This window comes from Protopterus annectens, chromosome 2.part1 (genome assembly GCF_019279795.1).
Source record: "Protopterus annectens isolate FY-2018-M chromosome 2.part1, PAN1.0, whole genome shotgun sequence".
Taxonomy (NCBI): domain Eukaryota; kingdom Metazoa; phylum Chordata; order Ceratodontiformes; family Protopteridae; genus Protopterus; species Protopterus annectens.
The window spans coordinates 863,409,442-863,433,915 of NC_056729.1; the positions used below are offsets into that span (position 1 = coordinate 863,409,442).

General features: G+C 37.7%; 1 protein-coding gene across 3 annotated transcripts in view; it reads right to left on the reverse strand.

The window, feature by feature from the left end:
- LOC122794259 (plasma kallikrein-like) overlaps window positions 1-24,474 on the reverse strand; it is a 943,559-nt gene that overhangs the window by 680,497 nt on the left and 238,588 nt on the right. For all 3 annotated transcript variants that reach the window (XM_044062509.1, XM_044062510.1, XM_044062511.1), the window contains exon 6: window positions 13,794-13,903. In XM_044062509.1, coding sequence (XP_043918444.1) covers window positions 13,794-13,903 — 110 coding nt within the window. The remainder of the gene's footprint in view (window positions 1-13,793; window positions 13,904-24,474) is intronic.

Below are 24,474 nucleotides of genomic sequence, written 5' to 3' on the forward strand. Positions count from 1 at the left end.
AACCATGTAAAGAATTATGGAAATGATAAACAATGACAGAGAAACCTTCATACACTAGATCCAGACTAGTTTATTTTCATCAAGAGCAAGTCATACCTGAAGATCAGAGTGTGTGTTGTACCTTTAAGAAGCATTCCAATCAGTGGGCACGTGCATATAATGACTGAGCACGTATAAGCAAGAGCACCATTTTGAGTGAGCAGACAGACTGAAAGCACATATGAGAAAACTAGTAATGCAAATGTGCATTACTTTTTGCATTACTCAGTGTTCCAAATTCCAATTTTTTTCTCTTTTTTATTTTTCGCGCTTTGTGTTTTGTGAGTTGATGTCATCACGTGCGCGATGACATCAGCTCCATCAGAGCTACCAGTCTGTCGGAATTGAGCTCAAGGAGCTCAAGTCGTGCACACATTTCCGGCTATTCAAATGCTCTGCGAGCAGGAACGGCAGTCCGAATGGATTTAACTGAATAAGTGCAAGCGAGTGGGGTAAGGAAATCTTTTTATTTTTTTCTCAAACAGGAATCATGTTCAGGGAAGTGTGTGTGTGTGTGTGTGTGTGTGTGTGTGTGTGTGTGTGTGTGTGTGTGTGTGTGTGTGTGTGTGTGTGTGTGTGTCTGCATGTATGTGTGGTGTTCATGGTTTATGAAAGCAGTAGTTTAATAAAAAAAAGGTTAATTGGATAAGCTAGCACTGTAAGTCATTAAATGAAGAGTGGGTTTATGGAGGACTTTTGGTTGCCAGTATTCGTAACGCTGCTGTATAACTGTTATTTTAACCTTATTTCGAGTAGCTGCTGTGGGCCACATCCCAAGACAGTAATGGTTAGCTTGCAGAATGCTCCTAATGTTAAATGTCACTTATTTATTTATATTTTATTTCTTTGTCTACATTTATTCGAGGCAGTAGTGTGCACTGTGCTCCGATGTCACAATATCTGCATTAAGAATTTCTGGTGGAAGGAAACTTCAAATCCTTGCAAAGCATATTCATGAAGTCCTTGTACAAAGTTGTACCTATATTACATGGAATGCTTTTTAGCCTATATAATGCTACTGTACTGACCTCTTGCACTTAAGGCCTGGTTTGGCCTCATTTGGAAAAAAAGACGATTATTTTATAGAGATAAGCCGCTTACGAGGCTTGTGAACAGGGGAAGATTAATCAGTCAGTACTAGCATGAAAACTAAATGAGACATTCAGTCATATTATGTGTTTGTTGTTTAACTGATCAGAAATGGTTTCTTTCTACCTCACTTGATAAAACAACAGAGAATTAATTCTCTCAGGGAAGCAAAATGATTCATCACATATGTACTTATTGCAAATGCAATTTATATAAATAATGAGTATTAGTAAGAGATTTTTTCCTCCTTTCCCCTAGCTTATGCAATCTGGCATTTTGTAATTTAAGTTGTGGGTTGGAACTGTCTCTCACATCATCCATGACAGCCCTTCTTCTACATCTTAAAAAAAAAATCACCTTATAATATTCATTGTTTCTGTGAGTTCCATGTGATACGTTGCAACTCAGTCAATTATTAGGAAGCCAAAGCTGTTCTTGATAAGTGTTACAGTTTGGTGCCTAGAAGCATCATTCCCCTGGGAATAGTAATAGGGTCATGAATAGCATTGTGGTCTAATTAATAAGTGCTTCAAGCATATCAGTAAGTGAGTTTTACATCAGAGCTGTGTTTTGTTATGCATGATATAGTATACTACCATAGCTACTATCTGTGTATATCACATTTGTCAAAACTAGATCCAATTAATATTTAGTTATGTTTATGAAAGCTTTCCATGAAATTTACAGAATTCCAGTAAAGGGCCATTACTGGAAAACATTAGCTGTTTTTATTGCTTGTTTACATCATAAGCAGCCAGTATTGTAGCATAGTTGACAGACAACAAGTTTACAGTTACAAGTTTATTTACTTTGTTTCATCTTGACTAAATTTTCATCCATGCCACTTCTAGTAATTTAAACTTTCCTTAATTTTCTGAAAATATCTCAAATAAGTATGTATTTTGTTTTGCACACATTATATATCTATATTTTATACTATATATATATATATATATATATATATATATATATATATATGTCTATCTTATATTTTATTTTGTATATTGTATATTTTTCTTTAACTGCTTTTTGTACTTACTTCAATTTTGTATTTGTGGAACTTTTCTTCCCTGGTCTCTGCTGAAAAAGGGCCATCATAGGCTACCCATCCAATTATTGAAGTTTACTTTGGAGGTGATAAGGGCACTAATCTATTTGACATGTAGTGAAGTTTATTCTAAATGTGAGGGATGCATTAAGATATGAATTTATCATGCCTATGTGTCTTATTTCTCTGTTGATGAAGGTTTAGTTCCTTTTACTTGGTATTTTTGGTTCCATTTGTTCGGTGAAAGAACAGATCATAGAGGGGTTTTTTTTCACATCTCGAAAGGCTAGACAGAGGTCTTCACAGAAGACTCTATAAGAGACTGAGTACAGAGAGAGAGGCCTGCCAGTCTGTCCTGGTAACTAAGATTTTTGAGGCTACTGATTTGTTTAGTTTTGAATCTCTAAGGTTTCCTGAGTTGAGTGATTTGTTTAGACAAATGCATGCTAAAAGGTGCATTATATTTAATTAAGGTTCTGAGGAGATATGAGTAAAGGAGAATGAAGACTTCTCTGGATCTGATGGAGATGCCTTTGGAAATTAGATGAGCTACATAGAAAGCTTTCTGAGCTACTCTCGAGACATGACGGCAAATGATAAGGAATTATCAACATGAGTGCCTAGATTTCTTGTGACTGTCTAATTAGAGAAATATGTCACTTATAGGGACAAGAAAACATTTTGTTTACCAAAACAAACTATGCTACATTTTTTTCACATTTAGTTCAATGACATTGTTCTTGTACCAATTGTTAACATGGTCTAACCCATGTTGGAGCAATTATGAGTAGTGGAAGATCAAATAAAAACATCCAGTTTGTAGTCATTTGTAAACTTAGATAGCTATAGGCTAGAAGTGTTGACCTGAAGGTATGAAAAATAGATGTCGAATAGGAGAGGGCCCAAAACTGAGTTCTGTGGTACACCACTGGTAACCTTTTTGCTTTCAGAAGTACTTGCAACTCTAATCACATGCATTCTGTCAGACAACCAGTTAGCTATCCAACATACAACATAAGAATTTGTATTCAGATTTACAACACTATTAATAATCCCTGCATAATGTTAAAAGCTTTGACCAGGTCCAAATATGCTATATGTACTGCATAACCATTATCCACTGCTTTGCTTACTTTTTCAAAGAAAAATGCTTGAGGACTATATAAAGGAGGGGGGGTTCCTAGCTGTTATTCCTCTTCCTCTCAACAAAAAAGTACAAGATCAAAGAGGGGGATAAATGATGGTAAAGCAGAATTCATTATTGCAGAAGATTTGTGGAAAGAACTGTATAAACAAACATTCTGGATTTCTAAGCACTGGCTGGATGTGATGTGTTATTCTTCCCCAGATCCTTCACATTACTGTCTTAAATGGCACTCACTAGAAGGTAGATTCTTTTGATGGTCCTCGGTTTCATTATGCAAATCACTGAGGTGCTGAAATATGGATAATGCCATGTCACCAAACCAGTCTTTAGCAGTCATTCACTAATGATAACATCAGCTCACCAAATGAGTGTACGTCTTTAGATTGGGGAAAATCTGGGTTTTTAGATGCAGCGTGAGGGACCAGATACATGGAGACAAAGAATAAAATGTGCTGCACATCTTGAATGGTTTTATATTTGTACCTGTAAGAATAACTTGGTAGCTAGTACATTCAAGTACAAATAAAATATGTGCACAGCAGCTGATAGCTGTGAAATACTTTTCTGTAAGCTGGCTTCATTGTGTAGTCATTGTGAATAGCTAAATAAAGTGATATTTTGGTTGACTTTGTTAGACCTATATGACATTTTCTGTAAACATTTTTGCATCTTGTGTTGCTGGCTGTATGTACTTTGGTTTAAGTATTAAATTGTGACTGACTATAAAGACTACATGTAGCATGTATTCCTCACACACAAGTACTGTTTGAGTAAATCTGAATATGAGAATTGATAAACTATACTTATGTAGAAGTGACTCAAAAGTAACTAGTTACTTTAGTTAGTAACTAGTAATAGTAATATATTACTTTTCTAGAAAAGTAATAAGTAAGAGTAATATATTACTTTCACTTAAAAGTAAGTAGTAATAGTAACTTATTACTTTTATAAGTAACTAGCACAACACTGCTCACAAACAAGTCAGAAATGAATTCCAGGTACTAAAGCTCACTTAAATGATTTTTTTTTGCAACAAATATAAAATGAAGCACTCAGAACATTCAAAACAAATTTCTAATTAAACAAAATGTCCGAAACTATGACATATTGATAAAAATATTCAAAATAATTATGAAAACATTTAAAACAATGTCTGAATGGCATAAAATGTATAAAAAAGGGGAAATGACCATATTTTTCACAATGTACTACTTTTTCACATTCCCTAAAGCTATTCAAAGTATTCGAAGTGTGCAAGGTGTTGGCCAACGTGTGCAGTATTACAGTACAGCTATTTCACAAAGTACAGCCATTTCATAGGTTCATAGCTGTGTACTAGGCTAATGGCCCTGGGGTCTTTACAAGCCTAGTCATAGGATTACACTGGCATCGTGCCACCCAACCTTAGCTCCCAGTGCTTCTGTAGAGTAGAGCCACTGTAGTTATCACCGGGGTGAATTTTCTGTTTTCCATCCACTCAAGATTTTTCAAAAAATATTTCACAAAGTATAGTTATTTCATAGAGTTTATTGTGCATTTGAATATTATTACAAGTACCTGGTGTGTGTGCATGTTCATACATAATTACAGGGGCCAAGATGGCATTGTGTTTAAACATAATTGTTGGCATGGCAGAAGGATTTTGCAGACCAAGTCTGCTTGTGTTTGATAAGCATATTGCAGAAAATTGGCAAGAGTTTGAGCAAGAGTATGATATTTTCATACAGGCTGTTTTTTTTTTTTGACAAAGATGCACATACAAAGGTATTTACTCTGCTTAATTTAGCTGGTTCAGAGGCCATTGAAAGAGTGAATTCATGTGTGTATTCACCTGCTGTGTTTGCAGGGGAGGGGGAAGACCACCATATTCTGGTGCCGGCTGAAACACAGGAAGAACATGAGTGCTTAAAGTGTAAATTTAGAGAAATATGTAGCCATCAAACAAATATTACAATGGAAAGGCACTTATTTTACACAAGAGATGAAAAGTCTGGTGAAAACTTTGCACCATATATAACTGACTTGAGAAATAATGCTAATACATGCAGATTTGGTGTTCTAAGCGATGAGTTGATAAAAGACAAGCTTGTATATGGTGTTAATAGTGATGCAGTGAGAAAGATTTTGTTTTGAGGCAGTGATTTAATGTTGAACAAGGCCATAGAGATTTGTCAGATATATGAGCTTACAGAAAAGCACACAAATATGCTTACAAATGAGAAAAGCATGCACATTGCTTCTTCTAATGCTAATGTTGATAGTATGCAACATGAGGTTAAAAGATACAGGCCAAACGGTGTGGCAACCACAACCCAAGCTTCAGCAAATCCCAGAGCAACTTCAGTAAGGCCCAAGGTACATGCAGCAAAGCACAGAGGTGACTCAGCAAAACATGTAGCTAGCCTTATAGTTACCTGTCATAATTCTGGTGGAAATCACGAGCCCAAATGAGAAAAGTGCTTAGCTTTTGGTCAGCAGTGCCATTCTTGTAAAAAGTGAAATAATTTCAAAAGGTTTTATAAATCAAATAAGGCACATTATTTTATTAAAAGAGAGCATTAAAAGAGGGAAGTTGATCAGTTAGGAAGCTGTGACCCTACTTTTTATGTTGATGTTGTGTCTGTGCTTGGTGAAACAGTCAGTGCAGCAGATTTATAGGCAAAAAGTGAAATCTTTTGTACTGTTCGGATTGATGGGAGACCTGTAGAGCTCAAAGTAGATACTGGTTCAAAGTGCAATGTTACATCAGCAGTAATTTTGCTAGAATAAAAGCTGGAGAAAAATGTGATTTGGCAAAGTTTGCAAAGGTTATTGCTTATGGTGGTGAAGAAATTCAAACCGAAGGCTCAGTAGTGCTTTTATGTTACTCTGCTGGAAGCAGCTATGACTTGCAGTTTTATGTAGTCAAGAGACATGTGCAATCATTATTAGACCTTAGAGACAGTTTGAAAATGGGACTGCTTTCAGTTAATAAAGATGTTCATCATGTAAGCTTGAATGAGAACAGCTGAAATTTCATCCAGACAAATTTTTCTGAGTATGCTGATATTTTTGAAGACAAACTAGGCAAACTTCCAGTTGTGTACTCAATGAAGTTAAATTCCAAGGTAAGCCCAGTTATCAGACCAGCACTAAAAGTTTGAGTAGCCACGCAGAATAGACTCAAGGCCGAGCAAGACAAAATGATGCAGCAAGGAGTAATTTGTCCAATAAAAGAACCAACTGAATGGATATCTTCCATGGTAGTAGCTCATATGAAAAGCTCAGATGATAGTAGAATATGTATTGATCCAAGAGATTTGAACAAAGCACTAAAAAGACCTAATCATTTTATGTGCATGGTTGAGGAAATTGCTTCCCTCATGCCAAATGCCACTGTTTTTTCTGTCTTTGATGCAAAGAGTTAATTTTGGCAAATTTTGCTTGGTCGTAAATCTTCAATGCTAACCACATTCAGTATGCCATTTGGAAGGTACAGATTTTTGAATATGCCATTTGGAATAAATTCTTCCAGTGAAGTCTTTCAGAGAGCAGTGAAACAGATTTTTTTCTGGCTATGCATGTGCTATTATAGTAGATGATATTCTAGTAGGAGGCAATGGAAAAGTCAAATATTTATTTATTTTATTTATTTATTTTATTTTACATTTGTTGACCGGGTTAGTCCATCTGAGCTAAAATAGCCCCTTTTCAGTGGAGACCTGGGGAGAACAGGTCCACAGTGTAATCCAATTTTTGTATAGTAGAAATTAGATAATTAAAAAACATTATTATTCAAATACAAGCATACAAGGTAAATATAGTTTTCCAGTAGTAGTAGTAGGAGGTGAAAAAGGCTGTAGCCTGAGTAAGCATAATACCAACAGAAGCAAAATACAAAACTGATAAAATAGCAGTGTTACAAAACAATTTTGTGACAAATTTGGCATGTAAAGGTTCAGTGGAGTAGAAGGTGGGAGGAGAGTTTGGAGGAAGAGGGATGACAGAGAAGGTAGAAAGTTTAAGATAAGTTTGTTAGTTTAAAATAAGATGCTCAAAGGAGAGGGGAAACTAGTGAGATTATACAGGAAGAGAGTGGATAAGAGAGGGGAGGCAGTGATGGGAGTCTTTGAAGCATAGAAAGGTAGTTTAAGCAGGATGAGTGCAGTGGCAAGACCAGTGAGTTTTTAGGTATTCTCTGGTGGCTGTAATTGCTTAGGGTGTTTAAGGGATCTAATTTCTAAGGGAAGTTATAAGGGAAATATGATAGAAACCTCACTAAAGTTCTGGAATGAGCTCATTAAGTGAATCTTAAGCTGATTCCTCAGAAATGTAAATTCAGGTTATGAGAAGTTACTTATGTGGGTCATTTGTTTACCAGTTCAGGCTTACAACCAGATCCTTCCAAGCAAACATCAATTTTTGAGATGCCAGCTCCAGACAATGTCCAAGCCCTACAAAATGTTCTTGGCATGGTCAACTATTTGGGCAAGTTCATTCCAGATTTGAGTCAACTTTCAGCTCTCTTAGTGGAGCAGTATGCAAAGATGTAACCTGGTCCTGGTTGGAACAACTCCAAAGAGTATTTGATGTCCTGAAACAGAAAATGGTCAGTCCACCTACAAACCAGTAACTCTTTCATGTGATGCTTCTAAGTCTGGTTTTGGTGCAGTCATTCTTCAAGAAGGTAGACCAGTAGACTGTGCATCAAGAACTTTTACCCAAACCGAAATGCAGTATGCCCAGATTGAGAAAGAACTCTTGGCAATTGTGCTTGCATGTTCAAAGTTCTATGATTATATTTATGGCTGACCTACTCAAATCAAAACTGACCACCAGTCTCTAGTCACTATTTTAAGAAAGCGATTGCAACGTATGATGCTTGAATTGCAAAAGTACAATTTCAGTCAAAAGGCAAACTACTTTATCTTGCTGATACCTTATCCTAATCACCCAGAAAAAAAACACAGAACAGCATGACAATGAGCAACCTTATTTTAAAGTCATGGAAGTTTGAAATTTTTCTTCCACACATCTTCAGGAGCTTAGAACTCACACAGCTTCAGATCCAATTCTTCAGAACTCAACCACTTTATCAGTTGAGCATGGCTGTCAAAACAATCTTGTTTACTAGTAGATGTGCAGCAGTATTTTCCTTACAGAGATGAGATTTTGTTAGGCAATGATATCATCATGATAGGTCCTAAAGTGATTATTCCAAAATCCTTGCCACAAGAGTATATTAAGATCTTGCAGCGTGGCCACCCAGGAACTGATTCTACCAAAAGAAGGGCTAGAGAACTAGTATTTTGGCCTTCTATGTCAAAGATTATTGAGAAAGTACTTTCTTCTTGTTCTGTGTGTAATAGTACAAAACTGCATGAACAAAAAAAAACACTTCAGTTAAGCCAGTTTCCTGAACTACCTTGGTTGACAGTAGCTACTGATATCTTCAAGTGGAATGGTCAACATTACATGGTGTTAGTAAACTCTTATTTAAATTGGTTTGAGAGTGACCTGCTTCCTAACCTAACATCCAATACTGTCATTACTAAGTTGAAGTGACATTTTTCTGTCCATGATAGTCTGCACAGAGTCATTTCTGACAATGGTGCACAATTTACAAGTCAGCAGTTCAAAAAATTTACTGAAACATGGCACTTTGTTTGTATTACGAGAAGTCCTGAATACCCGTAGTCAAACAGCTTGGCTGAACGGGCAGTTCAAAGTGAAAAGCAGCTGTTGGATGAATCCAAACGTGACAATACCGATATTTTTCTAAACTTGCTTAATCTCAGAAAAATTCCTTGTGATAATCAACTTGGTTCACCTGCCCAGAAACTTATGTTGAGACAAATCAGAACCACATTACCAATCGGTAATAATTTGTTGGTTCAGTGTGCTAAAACAACAAAGTAGTGAAAGCCCAACTCCTGAAAAAGTGTTTGTCCCAGAATTCCTACTATGATAAGACCAGCAATTCTCTCAATCCATTAAAAGAAGGGGAGATAGTGAAGATGCAGACAACAAAAGGTTCTGACTGGAATGGACTTGTGAAACGTTTGTGTCAAGAACCAAGATCGTACATTGTGGAATCACATGGAATGAAATTTAGGCAGTATTGGAAGTATTTACTACCAGCATCCATGCCAGTGTTACAGCATCTTGCTTGTAATAAAGACTCTAATTCTCAGAGTGACTTATCCAATGTTCCTGTTCCAGAGGACATTCCGTCAGCTCTCCCTGTTCCTGAGAATATCCCTGGAAGTCCTGAAGTAGAACATTCCCCAGTGACTGTCTCTGTTCCTAAACCCAGTTCTTACCATTACATTAACAAGATCAGGTTGCATTTCCAGACCTAGTTCCAGATACACGGCAACCTGGACATGATTATTGTTTTGTTTATTATTGTCTGTATAATTTGCATGCCTATTCAAATGTCATTGTTAATTTGAGACAGCTCAGTAAAGAGGAAGGATGTAGATCAGAGTGTGTGATGTACCTTTAAGAAGAATTCCAGTCAGTGGGCGTGTGCATATAAGTACTGAGCATGTGCAAACAAGAGTGCCATTTTGAGTGAGCAGCCAGAGCATGTATGAGTGTAGCAGTCAGTCAGTTAGTTCAGTAAGTTTAATGTTTCTGCTATCCATCCCTTCTGTCTTTGTGTGTAATAAACGTCAGACAAACACCCAAGCCTCATTGTCTTATTCAGATACACAAGCCAAGTGCCAATACCTAGTCAATCTGGTAGACTTCTTCAAGACGGTCACCAAAACAACTTACAATGCTAAAATGGTGAATACTGCCTACCTTGACCTGATCAAAGAAGTCAACACAATACCCCACTTGGGTATTGTAGACAAACTCATGAAAGTAGGTATAAACCCCTATGTCACCCACTGGATAGCCAGCTGGATCACAGATAGGACCCAAGAGTTTAGGATAGTGGAATCTACCTTCACAAATAGGTCAGTAATTCAAGCCTCAGTGCTGGGGGCGGTGCTCATTTTTTTCATCTGATTTCATGTATTCAAAGCTAAAGTCAAGGTTGTCTGGCTGACCAGGTTTGTAGATGATTGCACAGTCATAGAATCTCAGACACAAATACCCTCCAAGAAGGCCAGACACAATAATAATTGGTGTCAGAGCCACAGTAGAGAATTCAGTGCCAAGAAATGCGTAATACTCCTTTTGCGAAGATAGCTATACCTGGAAACTACATCATTAGAACAAACGCTGATATGAGCAAATGCATTTTAACCAGTAAATAAGAGCAAACGCTCATATGAGAGATTCTTTTCTATGGATTTTTTTCACAACTTCATATGTTATGAAATCACACTGCAGTGGGGTAAAGGAAATAGTTTTAGTTTTTCTTGCCTGAGATCATTTTAGAGTCACTCTAAAATGATTGCTGTATGCTCATAAGAGCATTCAGTGTTTGATGATATAATATCATCTATATATCTGAGTATGATACCGTATACAAATTCTATAACTGTATACAATCAAGCAACATGATTTTTCAAGCAAATAAGCATCAACAAAATAAAAGAAGGAATTTTATTGGAGGAGGGGAACCTCTCCTCTTACTTCCTATTGGAGAGATTTCTCATTTCAAAATTGCTTCAAATCTGAAAAAGTGTGATCATTCATAAAAGTGAAAAATATTTCTCTGTCTATTCTCACTTAGTTTTGGAATTGAAATGAGGCACACATTTCATGCCTAAATACATTACTACACTAGGTAGCAAGAAATCATAAAATAAGCAAAATGTGCATTATAGTAAAATGCTTGAGCAAGCCAAAAAGGAGTAATTCCAGTCAGAGCAGTTAAAGGTGAATTTATCCAAACAATGAACTTAAATATGTGTGATTTAAAGAATTGTTTTAGCCAGGAGTATATGCACTTATTTATAACAAATCTAGGGCCAACCATCCAGGATTCATCTGGACCATCCAGGAATTGACAATTGCCATCCAGTGTCCAGGTTAGTATGAGATTTTTCCAGGAATTTGATCCCATATTGCCATAATTAATGTTATTGTACATTTGTTCCTAACATACTAACATAATCATATTCCAGTCCATAATCCTGTACTCCTGATCAGTACAGTCTTGCAAGTTAATGCAAGTTGGGCAACTTGGATGGCAGCAAATATTAATCAAAATTTAAACAAATTAAAAATGTTGGCATGAAATACAGTTCAATAGTTTTAGTGATTTTTAAAATCAGTAGGTAGAAATTGCAGTCAATTTGTTTTACATTCTTGAGACTTTTGTGTCACAGCTGGTGATGATTTGTAAGTAACGTCTATTTATAATCTTTGGTGGCATAAATATTTGTTTGTCTACTCATTGCTAGATGTTAGTAGTATCTATTAAACATGGTATCATGTTCAAAATTTATTGAACACTTTAGTAATAGTAATCAATCCGAATCATAAGATTTGGATAATTCTGATTCACATAAAATGGACACGCCTAAAAGAAAGTAGAGAAGACTGTATGTTTTCAAGCAAGAGTGGATCACTGAGGATTTTTCATGGTTGTCAAAAATTGATGATCACATGGCAAACTGCACGCTCTGCCAACAGTAGTTTACTATCAAATATGAGGGGACGAAAGGCATTATAACAAATGCTGAGTCATCTAAGCACAAGAATGTGGTAATGACACAAAAGCAGTCTCATGTGATTTCTGCATTTTTTGTTTGAGAAATATGCCAGAAAAAGACAGTGTTATTGCAGCCGAACCAGCCACTACGTATCATGGTGTTATGCATCAGCACTGCTATAATAGTCAGGAATGTGGCAACAAGCTTCTGGCAAAACTATTCCCTGATTCAACCATAGCTTCTAAAATTTCATGTGGCCATACAAAAGCAACAAGTTACATATACTGGGTCCGAAAGTGCAGGAATTTTGCGTCAGTGCTGTTAAAGCTGCTCATTATTTTGGAATTGGATCAGGTGCTTCCAGCAAAGGCAATAACAAGTTATTTCCTTGACCTTTCACTCCTTCTCGAGAACTGAAGGTGTGAAGATTTTATGACGGTAATGATGAAACCACTACAGCAATTGCTGACAGAATTAAAGAGATCATTGCAGTTAATAGTCTGTGTTTAGATTCGGACACTTCATATAGTGCAGAAAATGCATGCATAAATTTTGGAAAACACGTGTCAGTGTTTTAGAAGTTGCATGTTGTGAACAAAAATTTGATACAAGCAAATTGCAAATATATCCTCAACAACTGTGTGAAGTTTAGATTAAAGGGGTTCAGTTTTGATGTTGAATCCTTTGTTATCAAAATGTACGATTCATTCTCGTCAGCCAAAAGAATCTGATGAACTTAATGAATTATTTGATTTATTTGCAAATGGAATACTGTGAACTGCTATGCCATTTGTCCATGCTTTGATTAAGCCTGCTGTCTGCTATTGACAGATTGTTTTTTTATGTTGGCCAGCAAAGTAACCTTTAACATGGATCTTACATTAGAATTTATGACAACAAATATTTTTAGCAATTTGTATGATGCTATCATTCCTTTACAACTAGTTTTTCCTTGTATTGGTATATATAGATAGATATTGATAGTTAAATATATAGATATAGATATATATTTCATTTTATTTTTTCCCAAAACATTTTATAATTGATATAGTGATACTTGCTTTACTGCTTTGTCTCTTCATCAGGAGTTAAGTTGAAAGTGCAGTAATAAAGCACAGCAAAGAAGATCCCATTTCCTAGTCAAGAGACTGAATTTTAAGAGAAGATTTCCTTTTATGTCTTCAGGGTGAATTATAGTAATCTCTGGCCTCCATCTCGGATTTTACTAGGAATTTACTCCCAAGAATATGCCCCTTTACATCTGAGACTAGCAACTTATGACTTGTCATTTCTATCCATCTCCAAACAGCTTCTCCAGGACTTAGGCCACAAGATGAACTCTTGCTGTTGAATCCTATGCATGTTTTTATTCCTTTTCTGTCATGCAGATGGATGAGCATGCTATTACATCTTGTTGTAATGAAATCTGCTAACAAACTAAAAAGAAATGCAAACTGATGCCTGTAATTTTCCCTCCTCGTATACATTTTCACTTTGTGTCAGACTGCAAGATCAGATACTCTCTAGATATACTTCATTAGCTCTAGTCAACCAGCCTTGGTCATCACAAATCATTTCTTGTCAAAATATCTGCTATCTACTGTGTGAAGGTGAAATGCCAATGACCAATGTTCTGTTGTGAATTGGGATTTAATTGGGATTTAATGTTACTGAAGGTGATCACGGGATCATGTGTTGATCCATTTAAGTGGGGCATGTGTGTGTGTGTGGACCATGCTTTGTGATATCTGGTGAGACTGTACAGTATCACACAATGTAGACTGAAACTGTTGGAAACCACTAGCTGAATTTGTTATGGCATATTATTTTAAACTCATCACTTTGTTGTTCAACACACAGTTCCTTTTGTTACCTTTTTCAGAACGCTGACAGCTTTTTAAAGAGAATCCACTAATAACATTATCCAAAATCTTTACTTGCTTTGGTGTCCCAGAATGAGTATATTTTAGTAAGCACATTGACCTGTAAGAGAAGAATAAAACATAGTCATGCAAAATATTTTAGCATTTTGCTGCTTTATCTCTTAACTTGTTTTTATTTTTTATTTGATTATTTATCATGCTTTAGTGGTTTTGAAATAACATATAGTTAAAATATACAGAATGAATAGTCCTTTCTGTTTGTCAGTAATCCTAGTAATCCAGATTACAACACACACACACACACACACACACACACACACACACACACACACACACACACACACACACACAGCTATTTCTGGAAGACAGTCTCAGTTAAAATTGTATACTGCCTTTGTTCTCTAGTTCTGCAGCAGAAATAATGTACCTTGGCATGATTAATAGAATAAAATTCTCTTTATTGATTATTTACATTTGATGGAAAACTTGCTTACTCTAATCCACCACATTTTTCTTTATATGCACGCATTTAGTAGCAGAAAAGACAGGGATAATAATTTCCTTGTTGAAACTCTGAACCATTAGCTTTGTGAATCTGTTTTCATATATAAACAAGTCTAGCGCCATGATTGTAGCACATTTTACTTAAAGATACTTAGGAAATGCTGTTTTCTTAAACAAACTGAAACAACACTGAGTAAATAGGATCTCTGGACTAAAAGGAATGAGTTATATACAAGTGTATCACTGAAACATTCATAATGCAAACCCCAAACTGGCATGCAATTATATGTGTCTCAGTACAATATCCTGAAGCATAGCACTGCATTGATGTTTTCCACAGGACAAGTACAATGTGTGTAGACATGAATGTGCATTTCCATATGACAAGTACAATGTCTGTAGACATGAATGTGTATTTCCATATGACAACTACAATGTGTGCAGACATGAATGTGTATTTCCACATGACAACTGAAATTTATGGAGACATAAATGTGCAACCATATTCCAGTAGATTGTGATGATTGAAGAGCCTCTGTCTTCTGAGGGCAAATATTTGATCTGGACTTCCAGGTTGTGCAAGAAGGATTCAAAATGTTGTTCTGTACTTCTTGTGCAGAAACCATTTGGAATTATTCCTGAGGATGTCTCATGGGGGTCCCCAATATATGGTGAATACTTGGCTCTGCCTTTCCAAGGTGGTTACTGCTGCAATGGGCACCATCTGCATAGGTGAGCAGTGCATGCACCTTTTCAGGCACTACCATGATATTCTACGCTGGTAGAAAGAGGAGGTTAGGGAATGTGCCCCTGGTTATAAAATAAGTAAGAATAACAGATGCATTTTACTGTAATGAAATAATAATTATCTTTCAAAATGTTGAGAATGATTCATATACAATTCTGTTTTCTTTTACATTTTTCAGTTCATAGACAAATAAAAGATAATCAGCTAACATTTCAGTGACATATGTGATGACTTGACTGCAGGAGTAAGTATAAACCAGTGATAGTATATCAACATCTAGAAGAGGGATACACCCGACCATTTGACAGAAGAATTTAGGACAGAGGACATCCTACAGATGTGTAAGTATCAACCACAGAGAGTACTTGCAAGGCTTAAAAGCTGAATATAGGCAAGACTGGCATTTATAATGGTATTCTGTTCTAGTTTTTTTCCACAGCTGCTGTAGAAAGGGAGTGAAATCTTAGGACCCATGGTGCTAGATTGTCAAGCATGAGGGAGGCATGTGGTATGTATACAGCAGAAGACTAGTTTTACTGTAGCATTATAAGTTAAATATAGCTTTTTTGGTACTTTATACAGTTGTAACAATTTCAGCATGCATACATCAACTATAAAAGTAAGCATGCATGTGTTAGCCTGTAGAACAAACCAAGAGTACAATATTAGACTTTAGTCACAGGTGGTGGGTTCAAATACCACACTTCCCAACTATACAGTAATATTAATTCTTACATTATGTATAACATAAAGGTTTAAAGTAATAGCTCTAGACCACTGGCACATATAGCCCACTGTAAACTGTAATCTGTATAATTTGAACATGCATATGTGCAAAATATGCACATATAAAGGAGTACTTGTTGCAATCTGTAGTGAAATGTGTATCTGTTAGGAGCTGGTGGTCTTAAAAGTATAGTTATCTATTAAGAGGTGGTAGTCTTAAGAATAAAGGTTAAGATAGAGTCAAATAATTGTATTAATACATTGTATGTTACATATGAAGGTACTAATCTTATCACTTTTTTCCTCTCACCCCAACACTTATCTCTCTCATTTTTTTGGTCATTTTATATTATTATTATGTGTCATCAAAATATGTCCATGTCATACATGTGTACTACGACGGCCCCTCTTTACCCCAGGCCAGTAATCAAGGAGCCCCAGTCCTCATCACTGACATAGGTGAGAGGCAGTCACTAAAAACAGGAATGGACTTACACTATTTCAAATGCAGCTCTCTGCATCAAACACAGTTTTCCCCAAGGGCATACAGAAACACCCTCCACTGGGACTGGGCTCTCTGTTTCTCCAGATCCCAAACAAGACCCGCCTTGGAGCACTGTGTCCCACTTCCAAGTTTCTGACACACACACACACACACACACACACACACACACACACACACACACACACACACACACACACACACACACCAGATTTACCAGTTGTGTCCCCTTTTTCCAGACTAAAAGATAGATTGCTGCCACCAGCCAGATACTCTAAGGCTCCTACAAAGGGCAACCAATTATACTGTGTCATATTAATACTGATATAAATGGTAGAGTGTGACAGAAGCAGGCTTATCGGAGTGGTCACAGTGTCATTAAAATAAGCACAAGTACTTTCAAGTTGCTAGAACTATTCACTGAAAGACCAGCCACAATGAAAAGGTATAAAAATATTTAATGTTGTTGTTGTTGTTTGTCGTTCGGCTTTTCCCGGTAAGGGGTCGCCACAGCGGAACTCCGGTCTGCTAATGATTGGCAGTAGATTTTTACGAAATGCCGAGGTGCCAGCTCGACGCTCAACCTTCAACGAAGGCACGCCAATTTACACATGCATGTCTTTCGAATGCTACCCAACCACGGGGAGGACATGCAGACTCCACACAGAAGTTACTCCCAAGCCCAGCCGAGAATTGAACGGGAGAACCTCTTGCTGTGAGATAACAATGCTACTGCCATACCACCGTGGCAAAAATAGAAAACAGAAGAATACTTAATATTTAGTTACGATAAACAATAGAGTTTTCAGTCACAGGAAATATAAAAATAACACAGCTGGATAGAATCTCACAGATACAGAAAAAAGAAAATAATATTAAACTAATCTCTTTAGTTCCTAACTGAACTAAAGAGAAACTGGCTCTAGTTAACTCACTTATGACAAGGCAAGATGTATTGCTGAGATGTTCACTTCCACAAGGCAAGGTAAGATACTACACACTGACTGAACTGTACAACTAAAAACTGAACAACTGAACTATGATAACTGATGTAGCTCCTCTATATCAGGTTCCAAAGAAAAAGAAAAACAAACAACAAACTGCTGCTGCCAGAGTTCCATCCTTCAGTTGATTCTAGAATGACATCACATCTAGTCACCTGACTCTGGCACAACTCACCTTCAGAACTCTCTTAAGATTCTGTTGCAGCATTTTTAAAATAAGCAACTTTTACAAATGCATTTTTACAAGCAAGCATCTATACAAATCAATCTGACAGTCAAATGACATCAAATTATTTATAGAACTTCAGCCAGCCATGCTGGCATATGCCATACATGCACTGTCTTGCTTCTCCTGCTACACCTGACAATACCTCACAATGTCACATCTACCCCCCCCCCCCTTTGAAGACAAAAGCTATTTTTTCAAGTGACCCTGGAAAAATGCTGCTTGAGAGAAATAGGCTTGACTGGGAATACATTAACATATACCATGTCTTGTGAATCCATCTGCACTGGCATTGCTATAATCTGGACTGAGTAATACAGGGGGTCCTCCCAAAGCCCCTTTAAGCTTTTGGAATGTCTGCTCACAGGCTGGGGTCCACACTACCTTGTTTGGCCTGTTTTTCCTTGTCAGGTCTGTGAGGGGAACAGCTATTTTACTATAATTGAAACAAACCTTCTATAGTACCCCACTGTCCCTAAGAATGCCATCACTTACTTTTAGGTAACGGGCAGGGCACACCTGAACAGCTTCCACCTTATCAGGTTCTGGCCTACTCTTACCATTCCCCACTCTATGTCCTAAGTAAGAGACCTCTGCCATACCCACCTGAAACTTACTGGGCTTAATGGTTAGCTCTGCCCTTTGCAGTCTGCTCAGGACCTCCCTGACATGCTGAGGCTTTAATAATGTTAACATGGTACAATTTCTGCCCCTGCCTCCTGCCTAGCAGGTTTACCATGTAATTAACATTACTGACCTTACTTACCACTTCAAAGGGTCCCTCCCAAGCTGCCTGCAGCTTATTGTGTCTGACAGGAATAAGCACTATAACCTGCTGTCCCTCAGCATACTCTGTTTCTCAAGCATTCCTGTCATTCCAAACCTTTTTTCTGCTGTTGGGCTCCTGCCAGGTTCTCCTAGACCAAGCCAATGAGCTCCCTAAGCCTTTTCCTGAGGTATGGGACAGGTGTCACAACAGACCCCTTGTGGGATTCACACCCATCTTCCCACTCATCAGGAATCAAATCTAAAGCTCCCTCACCCTATGCCCATACAGTAACTCAAAGGGTGAAAACCCTGTGGATTCCTGGGGTAGCTCTCTGTATGCAAACAGTCGATGGAGCAAATATTTGTCCCACTCACTCATAAACTGGTCTGCAAATGCCCGTAGCATGGTCTTTAGTGTAGAGTTTAACCTCTCCACTGGGCCATTAGTCTGGGGTTGGTAGGGGATGGTCTTTAGGTGCTTCACCCCACAATGCTTCCACAGACAAGCAAGTGGGTCTGACATAAAACTGGCATCTCTGTCAATCAGTATTTCTCTTAGGAAACCTACCCTCATGAAAATCTCTGACAAAGCATTTGCCACCTTCTCTGCCTCAATGTAGGACAGAGCCACAGCCTTAGAGTAGCTGGTAGTATAATCTACTACCACCAGGACATACTTCTTTCCTGTGGAACATGAGGTACTCAGAGGACCCACAATATCCATAGCTACCCTCTAAAACAGCTCCTCAAAAACAGACAAAGGCATCAAAGGAGCTTTGGCCTTGCCTCCTGCCTTGCCTACCCTTTGGCACTGCTTACAGGTCCTGCAGTACCCTGTTACTTCCCATGCAAAACCAGGCCAATAAAAATTTTGCATAATACGACTCTTGATATGCTTTATACCCATATGTCCTGCAAAAGGAGTGTCATGGGCTATGACTAGAAGTACCAGATGGTAGGCTTTGGGCACTACCAACTGGTGTATTACCTCACACTCTAGCCCATACTAAGGGGTCCACTCTCTGTACAGTAACCATTTGCTGCAGTATACACACTCCCCTTTTCCTTGAGCAACAGGTGCCTCCTCAGTTACCTCCCTCAAGCCTCATAAGGTAGGGTCCAAAAGCTGTGCCTTTCTCAACTCTACTTTTGTGGCTCTTCCCAGCTTCCCTTCCACAGAAAGCCTAGTATCATTTGACAACAATGCCTCCCTGTCAACCTGAGTACTACCATTCACCTCTGTCCTTGCAGTCACCTTGTCCACAGGAACATCAGTACCTACCACCAGCTGTGGTTCACTTTCAGGCTCACTGCTACTAGGTAGCTCACTCCTTGAAATAACCACATCACCAATCTCATCTTCAGGCATGGGGTCTGTCTGGGGGGGGGTCTATATTAGTTTGCTGAAATGCCATTTCAGCAAACACCTAATCTTTGACCCTAATTCAGTGAAAATCTTTTCAGCGATTCACTGAATTTACTGAGGGCAAGTAAATACACACCCTACAGCATAACTGACCAACATCTACGCAAATCAAATCCACCCAAATGGAAGGCTTTCCCCCCACACCCCCTAAATATATATATATATATATATATATATATATATATATATATATATATATATATATATATATATATACCAACTCTGAGACTGCACTACAGTGGAGAAAACGGCAAAGTTGTGTAGTTGGCCAACTAATCTTTGCCCTTGGTAAATTCAATGAATTGCTGAAATGATTTTCACTGAATTGGGGTTGATAATTAGGTGTTCTAATATAGACCCCTGTCTGCACCCTCCCCAGGTTACCAGATGTACCTGGCTGTCTTCAAGCCTGACTGCATGTAACTGTATGCACACAAGGTACTACATTATCAAAATCATTCCCTATTTTGACATCTGCAGGGATATCCTCAATCACATCTACCTGCTTGTTGACTTTTCCACCCTCTCAGTCAAGGTGAACCTTGGCAAAAGGTATTTGGAATGGGGTCTCTCCTAAAGCTCTGACTAGTCTGGACTACCCAAGCAAGTACTCTGCTCTTCTTTACCTCCTGCAGGCTTCACAATGGTTATGTCAGAGACTGTGTCTCTCTTGCAGTGGCCTGTCTTCCATCCACTAACAGAGGATATAAACTCTAGTGAGAGTTGGTACTTCTGTTTTCTCCAGACAACTTTCCACTGGTAGGCAGTTATTCCCACTTACTAGCTCCTTCACCTTTTGTTCCCCACTTTGCTTCAGTTGACATTTGTATGCTACATGGCCCCTCTGGTTACATTTAAAACATCTAACAATTGATTCTGGCCATGTACCTCAACTCGTTGCTTCCCCTGTTACTGGTAGAATCTGTTGGAGTGATTTAGGCTGGCCACCGTGGGCTCCCTTATACCCATGTGCAGCTCTGGGTATCCTGTTCATATGCAGTGATGTCCCTGCTTGCTAGGTAGAGATCCCCTTTTCTCCCCAGCTCATCTGCAGAGTTACATTTCTGGTCTGCCAACCAGATTTTCATGTCCTCACGTAAAGTGCTAAGGTCTTGTTCCCTCACCAAAATGTCTGTTAGCCTTTCAAATGTTGTAACTTGACACCAACTCATCCATCTATAAAAGTAAGTACTTAACTCAGCAATACAATCACATACACATTCATCTGCCTTGCATCTATGCTCATGAAACTTTTTCCTGTAAACTTCAGGTGTTAACTTATAACACTTCAATAAACATTGTTTTACTTTTTCATAATTTGAACAGTCAGTATCAAACAATTTAGAAACAGCAGTTACAGCTTTACCATTGGGTAAGTGGGTCAGGGACCATACCCAGAGCTCTTGGTCAACATTATATTGTTTACATACTCTTTTAAATATATGAATAAAACTAGCAAAGTCATCCCCCTCTGCAAATTGGGGAAGACATTTACTGACCTTTATTACTTTTGTGGTTCAGTTATTCATTCCCTCATTACCTCCATGACCCTGATGAAGAGTCAACATCTCCCTCTCATGTTGTCACTGCTTCTCTTTTTCTTCCACCTCCAATCACTGCAGTTTTTCTTCCATCTCAAAATACCACAGTCTCTCTTAGGTATCCAAATGCCACAGTTTCTCTTCTGTCTCCAAATGTTGCAGTTCATGCTGATGCTGCTTATCCTTTTCTTCAGCCTCCAAATATTACAGTCTCTCTTTGGTCTCCAGTTCAAGTTTCTTTAACTCCAGATGGATTTTTAAGTCCTACTAGGAAAAGGTGAACTGTCCTGTTTCCAAAGGCTGCACATCCCAATCACCAGACTTGCTATCTCCTTGTTTTCTAGATCATGCTGTGATTCAGAATGAAATCATATCCTCTTTAGTCTGGTTGGCATGCACCACTCCTTTAGCTTCACACACCTTGGCCAACTGGTTCTTTGTTAGCTTGCTATAATCTTCTACTGACATCTTTGTCTGCTTTCCCTGACTAAACTAGCTAACAAAAATGTAAAACTGTTGTGAAACTGAAACTCTAAATGTTTACTTTGTGGCTATTAAGAGTACACACACCTTCAGGACAACTGCTTACAAGCTACTGAAGTCCAATTAATATCCCACAACTGACACCAATATGTGACAACCCCTCTTTACCCCAGGCCAGTAATCAAGGAGCCCCAGTCCTCACCACTGACACCAGTGAGAGATAGTCACTAAAAACACAAATGGACTTACACAATATGTCAAGTGCAGCTCCCTGCATCAAACACAAGTTTCCCCAAGAGCACACAGGGAACATGCTTCACTCGGGCTGGACTCTTTGTCTCTCCAGATCCCAAACAAGACCCACCTTGGAGAACTGTGTCCCAGTTCCAAGTATCTGACACACACACTTGAATATATGATTTTTACACACACACACACACACACACACACACACACACACACACACACACACACACACACACACACACACATGCACACACACCTGGGAAAGGCTGACACAGATTCACCATCTGTGTCCCCTTTCTACAGACTACAAGGTAGACTGCTGCCAGCAGCCAGATACTCTAAGGCTCTTACAAAGGGTAACCAATCATACTGTGTCAAATTAATACTGACATAAATGGTATAGTGTGACTGAAGCAGTAAGGCTTATCAGAGTGGTCACAGTGTCACTAAAATAAGCACAAGGACTCTCGTCAATTCAGTAAAAGACCAGCCACAATGAAAAGGTATAATGAATTTAATAATGGATAATTAAAAATAGAAAACAGGAGAATACTTAATATTTAGTTACAATAAACTACAGAGTTTTCAGTCACATGAAATGTAAAATTAACACAGTTGAATAGAATCTCACAGATACACAAAAAAGAAAATAATACTAAATTCATCTCACTGTATTATTCCTAACTGAACTAAAGAGAAGCTGTCCCTAGTTAACTCACTTAGTATCACAAGGCAAGATGTACTGCTGAGATACTCACTTCCACAAGGCAAGATGAGATATTATAATCTGATTGAACTGTACAACTAACAAATGAACAACTGAACTGTGATAACATTACAACACCACCACACTCCAAATTTGCACAACAGCTAATAGATCTAAAAGTGATGACAAAATAAAACAGCCTAGCAATAAAAAGCCAATGTTTTATTCACTTCTAGCACCTCGGTGTAACCACCTCCTTGGAATACAAGTAAAAAAATGCAAAACACTTCTTTTATACATACTAACCATCAATAAACACATACCGTTATCCAATTAAACAATTTAAAAAAGTATGCTTAAAGCAAACTTTTCCAGTTTAGTTCATTATTAAGTCCCATAGGGATTAATGTGTTGTATTTTTAAATATAAATACATTCCTTATACAGAAGTTTTTCCTTCAACAATATTTCATTTTCACAGAAACAATTGATTTGTTCCAAAATACTTCCCTGCAGCAATAAATGATTACTATCATGTACTATTTTAAAATGTGCAGAAATCACTTTATCCTCCCATTCATGTTTTATGTCATGTTTATGTTATTGACTACTTTGGAAGCTGGACTGGAAGAATATAAGAAAACAAAATTGGTGAGAGATATTGGTGATTACAAAGGGGGGGGGGGCTTTGTGGCACAGTCCATTCACCAGCAGAGAAAACAACAGCGGAGAAATGGAAGTTCAAAGTGGGCACAATCAATGTCATTTGCTTCCTCAGAGGGAGCTAGTCAGAATGACTCACGACATGGAGAATTTCCACCTCGTCCCCCTCCACAACAAGCTGAGAATTATCAATAGCGTTTTCAGAGTGGTGGTGAACAACAGTGACAAGGACAGAAACGAAGTAGGAGCAATGCAAATGACTACTATAGAAGGGACTTTAAAAATGGACAATATAGCAACAAGAAATTTAAATGATAATAGGGGCAATGAACTAAATATTGTTGTAAATGTGTCTAATTGTGACCTGACACAAGAGCAATTTACAGTATTGAACGTAGGCCTTATATTTATTCCAACTGTTATCCCTAGGGCCTATATAGTCAAGCAAGAGATTGTATGGAAGCTACATCTTAAGTGTTATTTTTCCAATAATATGGATTTTAGTGTTTCTAGTTTAGAAAACCAAATGTCTGATGATAGGTTCTATTCATGTTGTAAAGAAATGAAAGAAACTCTTTCTGATTGTGTTAATTCAAATGCATATTGTGCACTAGACACATCAAACATTCCTGTTTTGGTGGAGAGAACATCTGTAAGAAGGTTTTGGGAGATAAGGGAAATATCAAATATAATTTAACATTTAGAGAGTGGAAGTATTTACAAGAATTAAAGAATAGAAAGGATTTAGTGATTAAACCGGCCAATAAAGGCAATAAAATTGTAGTAATGAATGCAGCACAATATCATAAGATGTGTATGGACCATCTGATAAATCAGGAAGTTTATGAAGTTAGTGAGAGAAAATCATTTGAAAAAGCTATAGCTGAATATGAGATTTTGCTGGAAAAGAATATGTGTTTGGGATACCTTACTAGAAAAGATGTAAAAGAGAAATTGCTCAATAAAAGTAATGAAATGGCCATTTTTGTTTGCTTGCCAAAAATACACAAAAGCATGTGTGATCCACCAGGCAGACCTATTATTTCTGCATGTAGATATTTTCTTCGCAATATAGGTTTGTTACTACACAAGTTACTAATTCCCTATGTACAAAAAACCTCTTCTTATA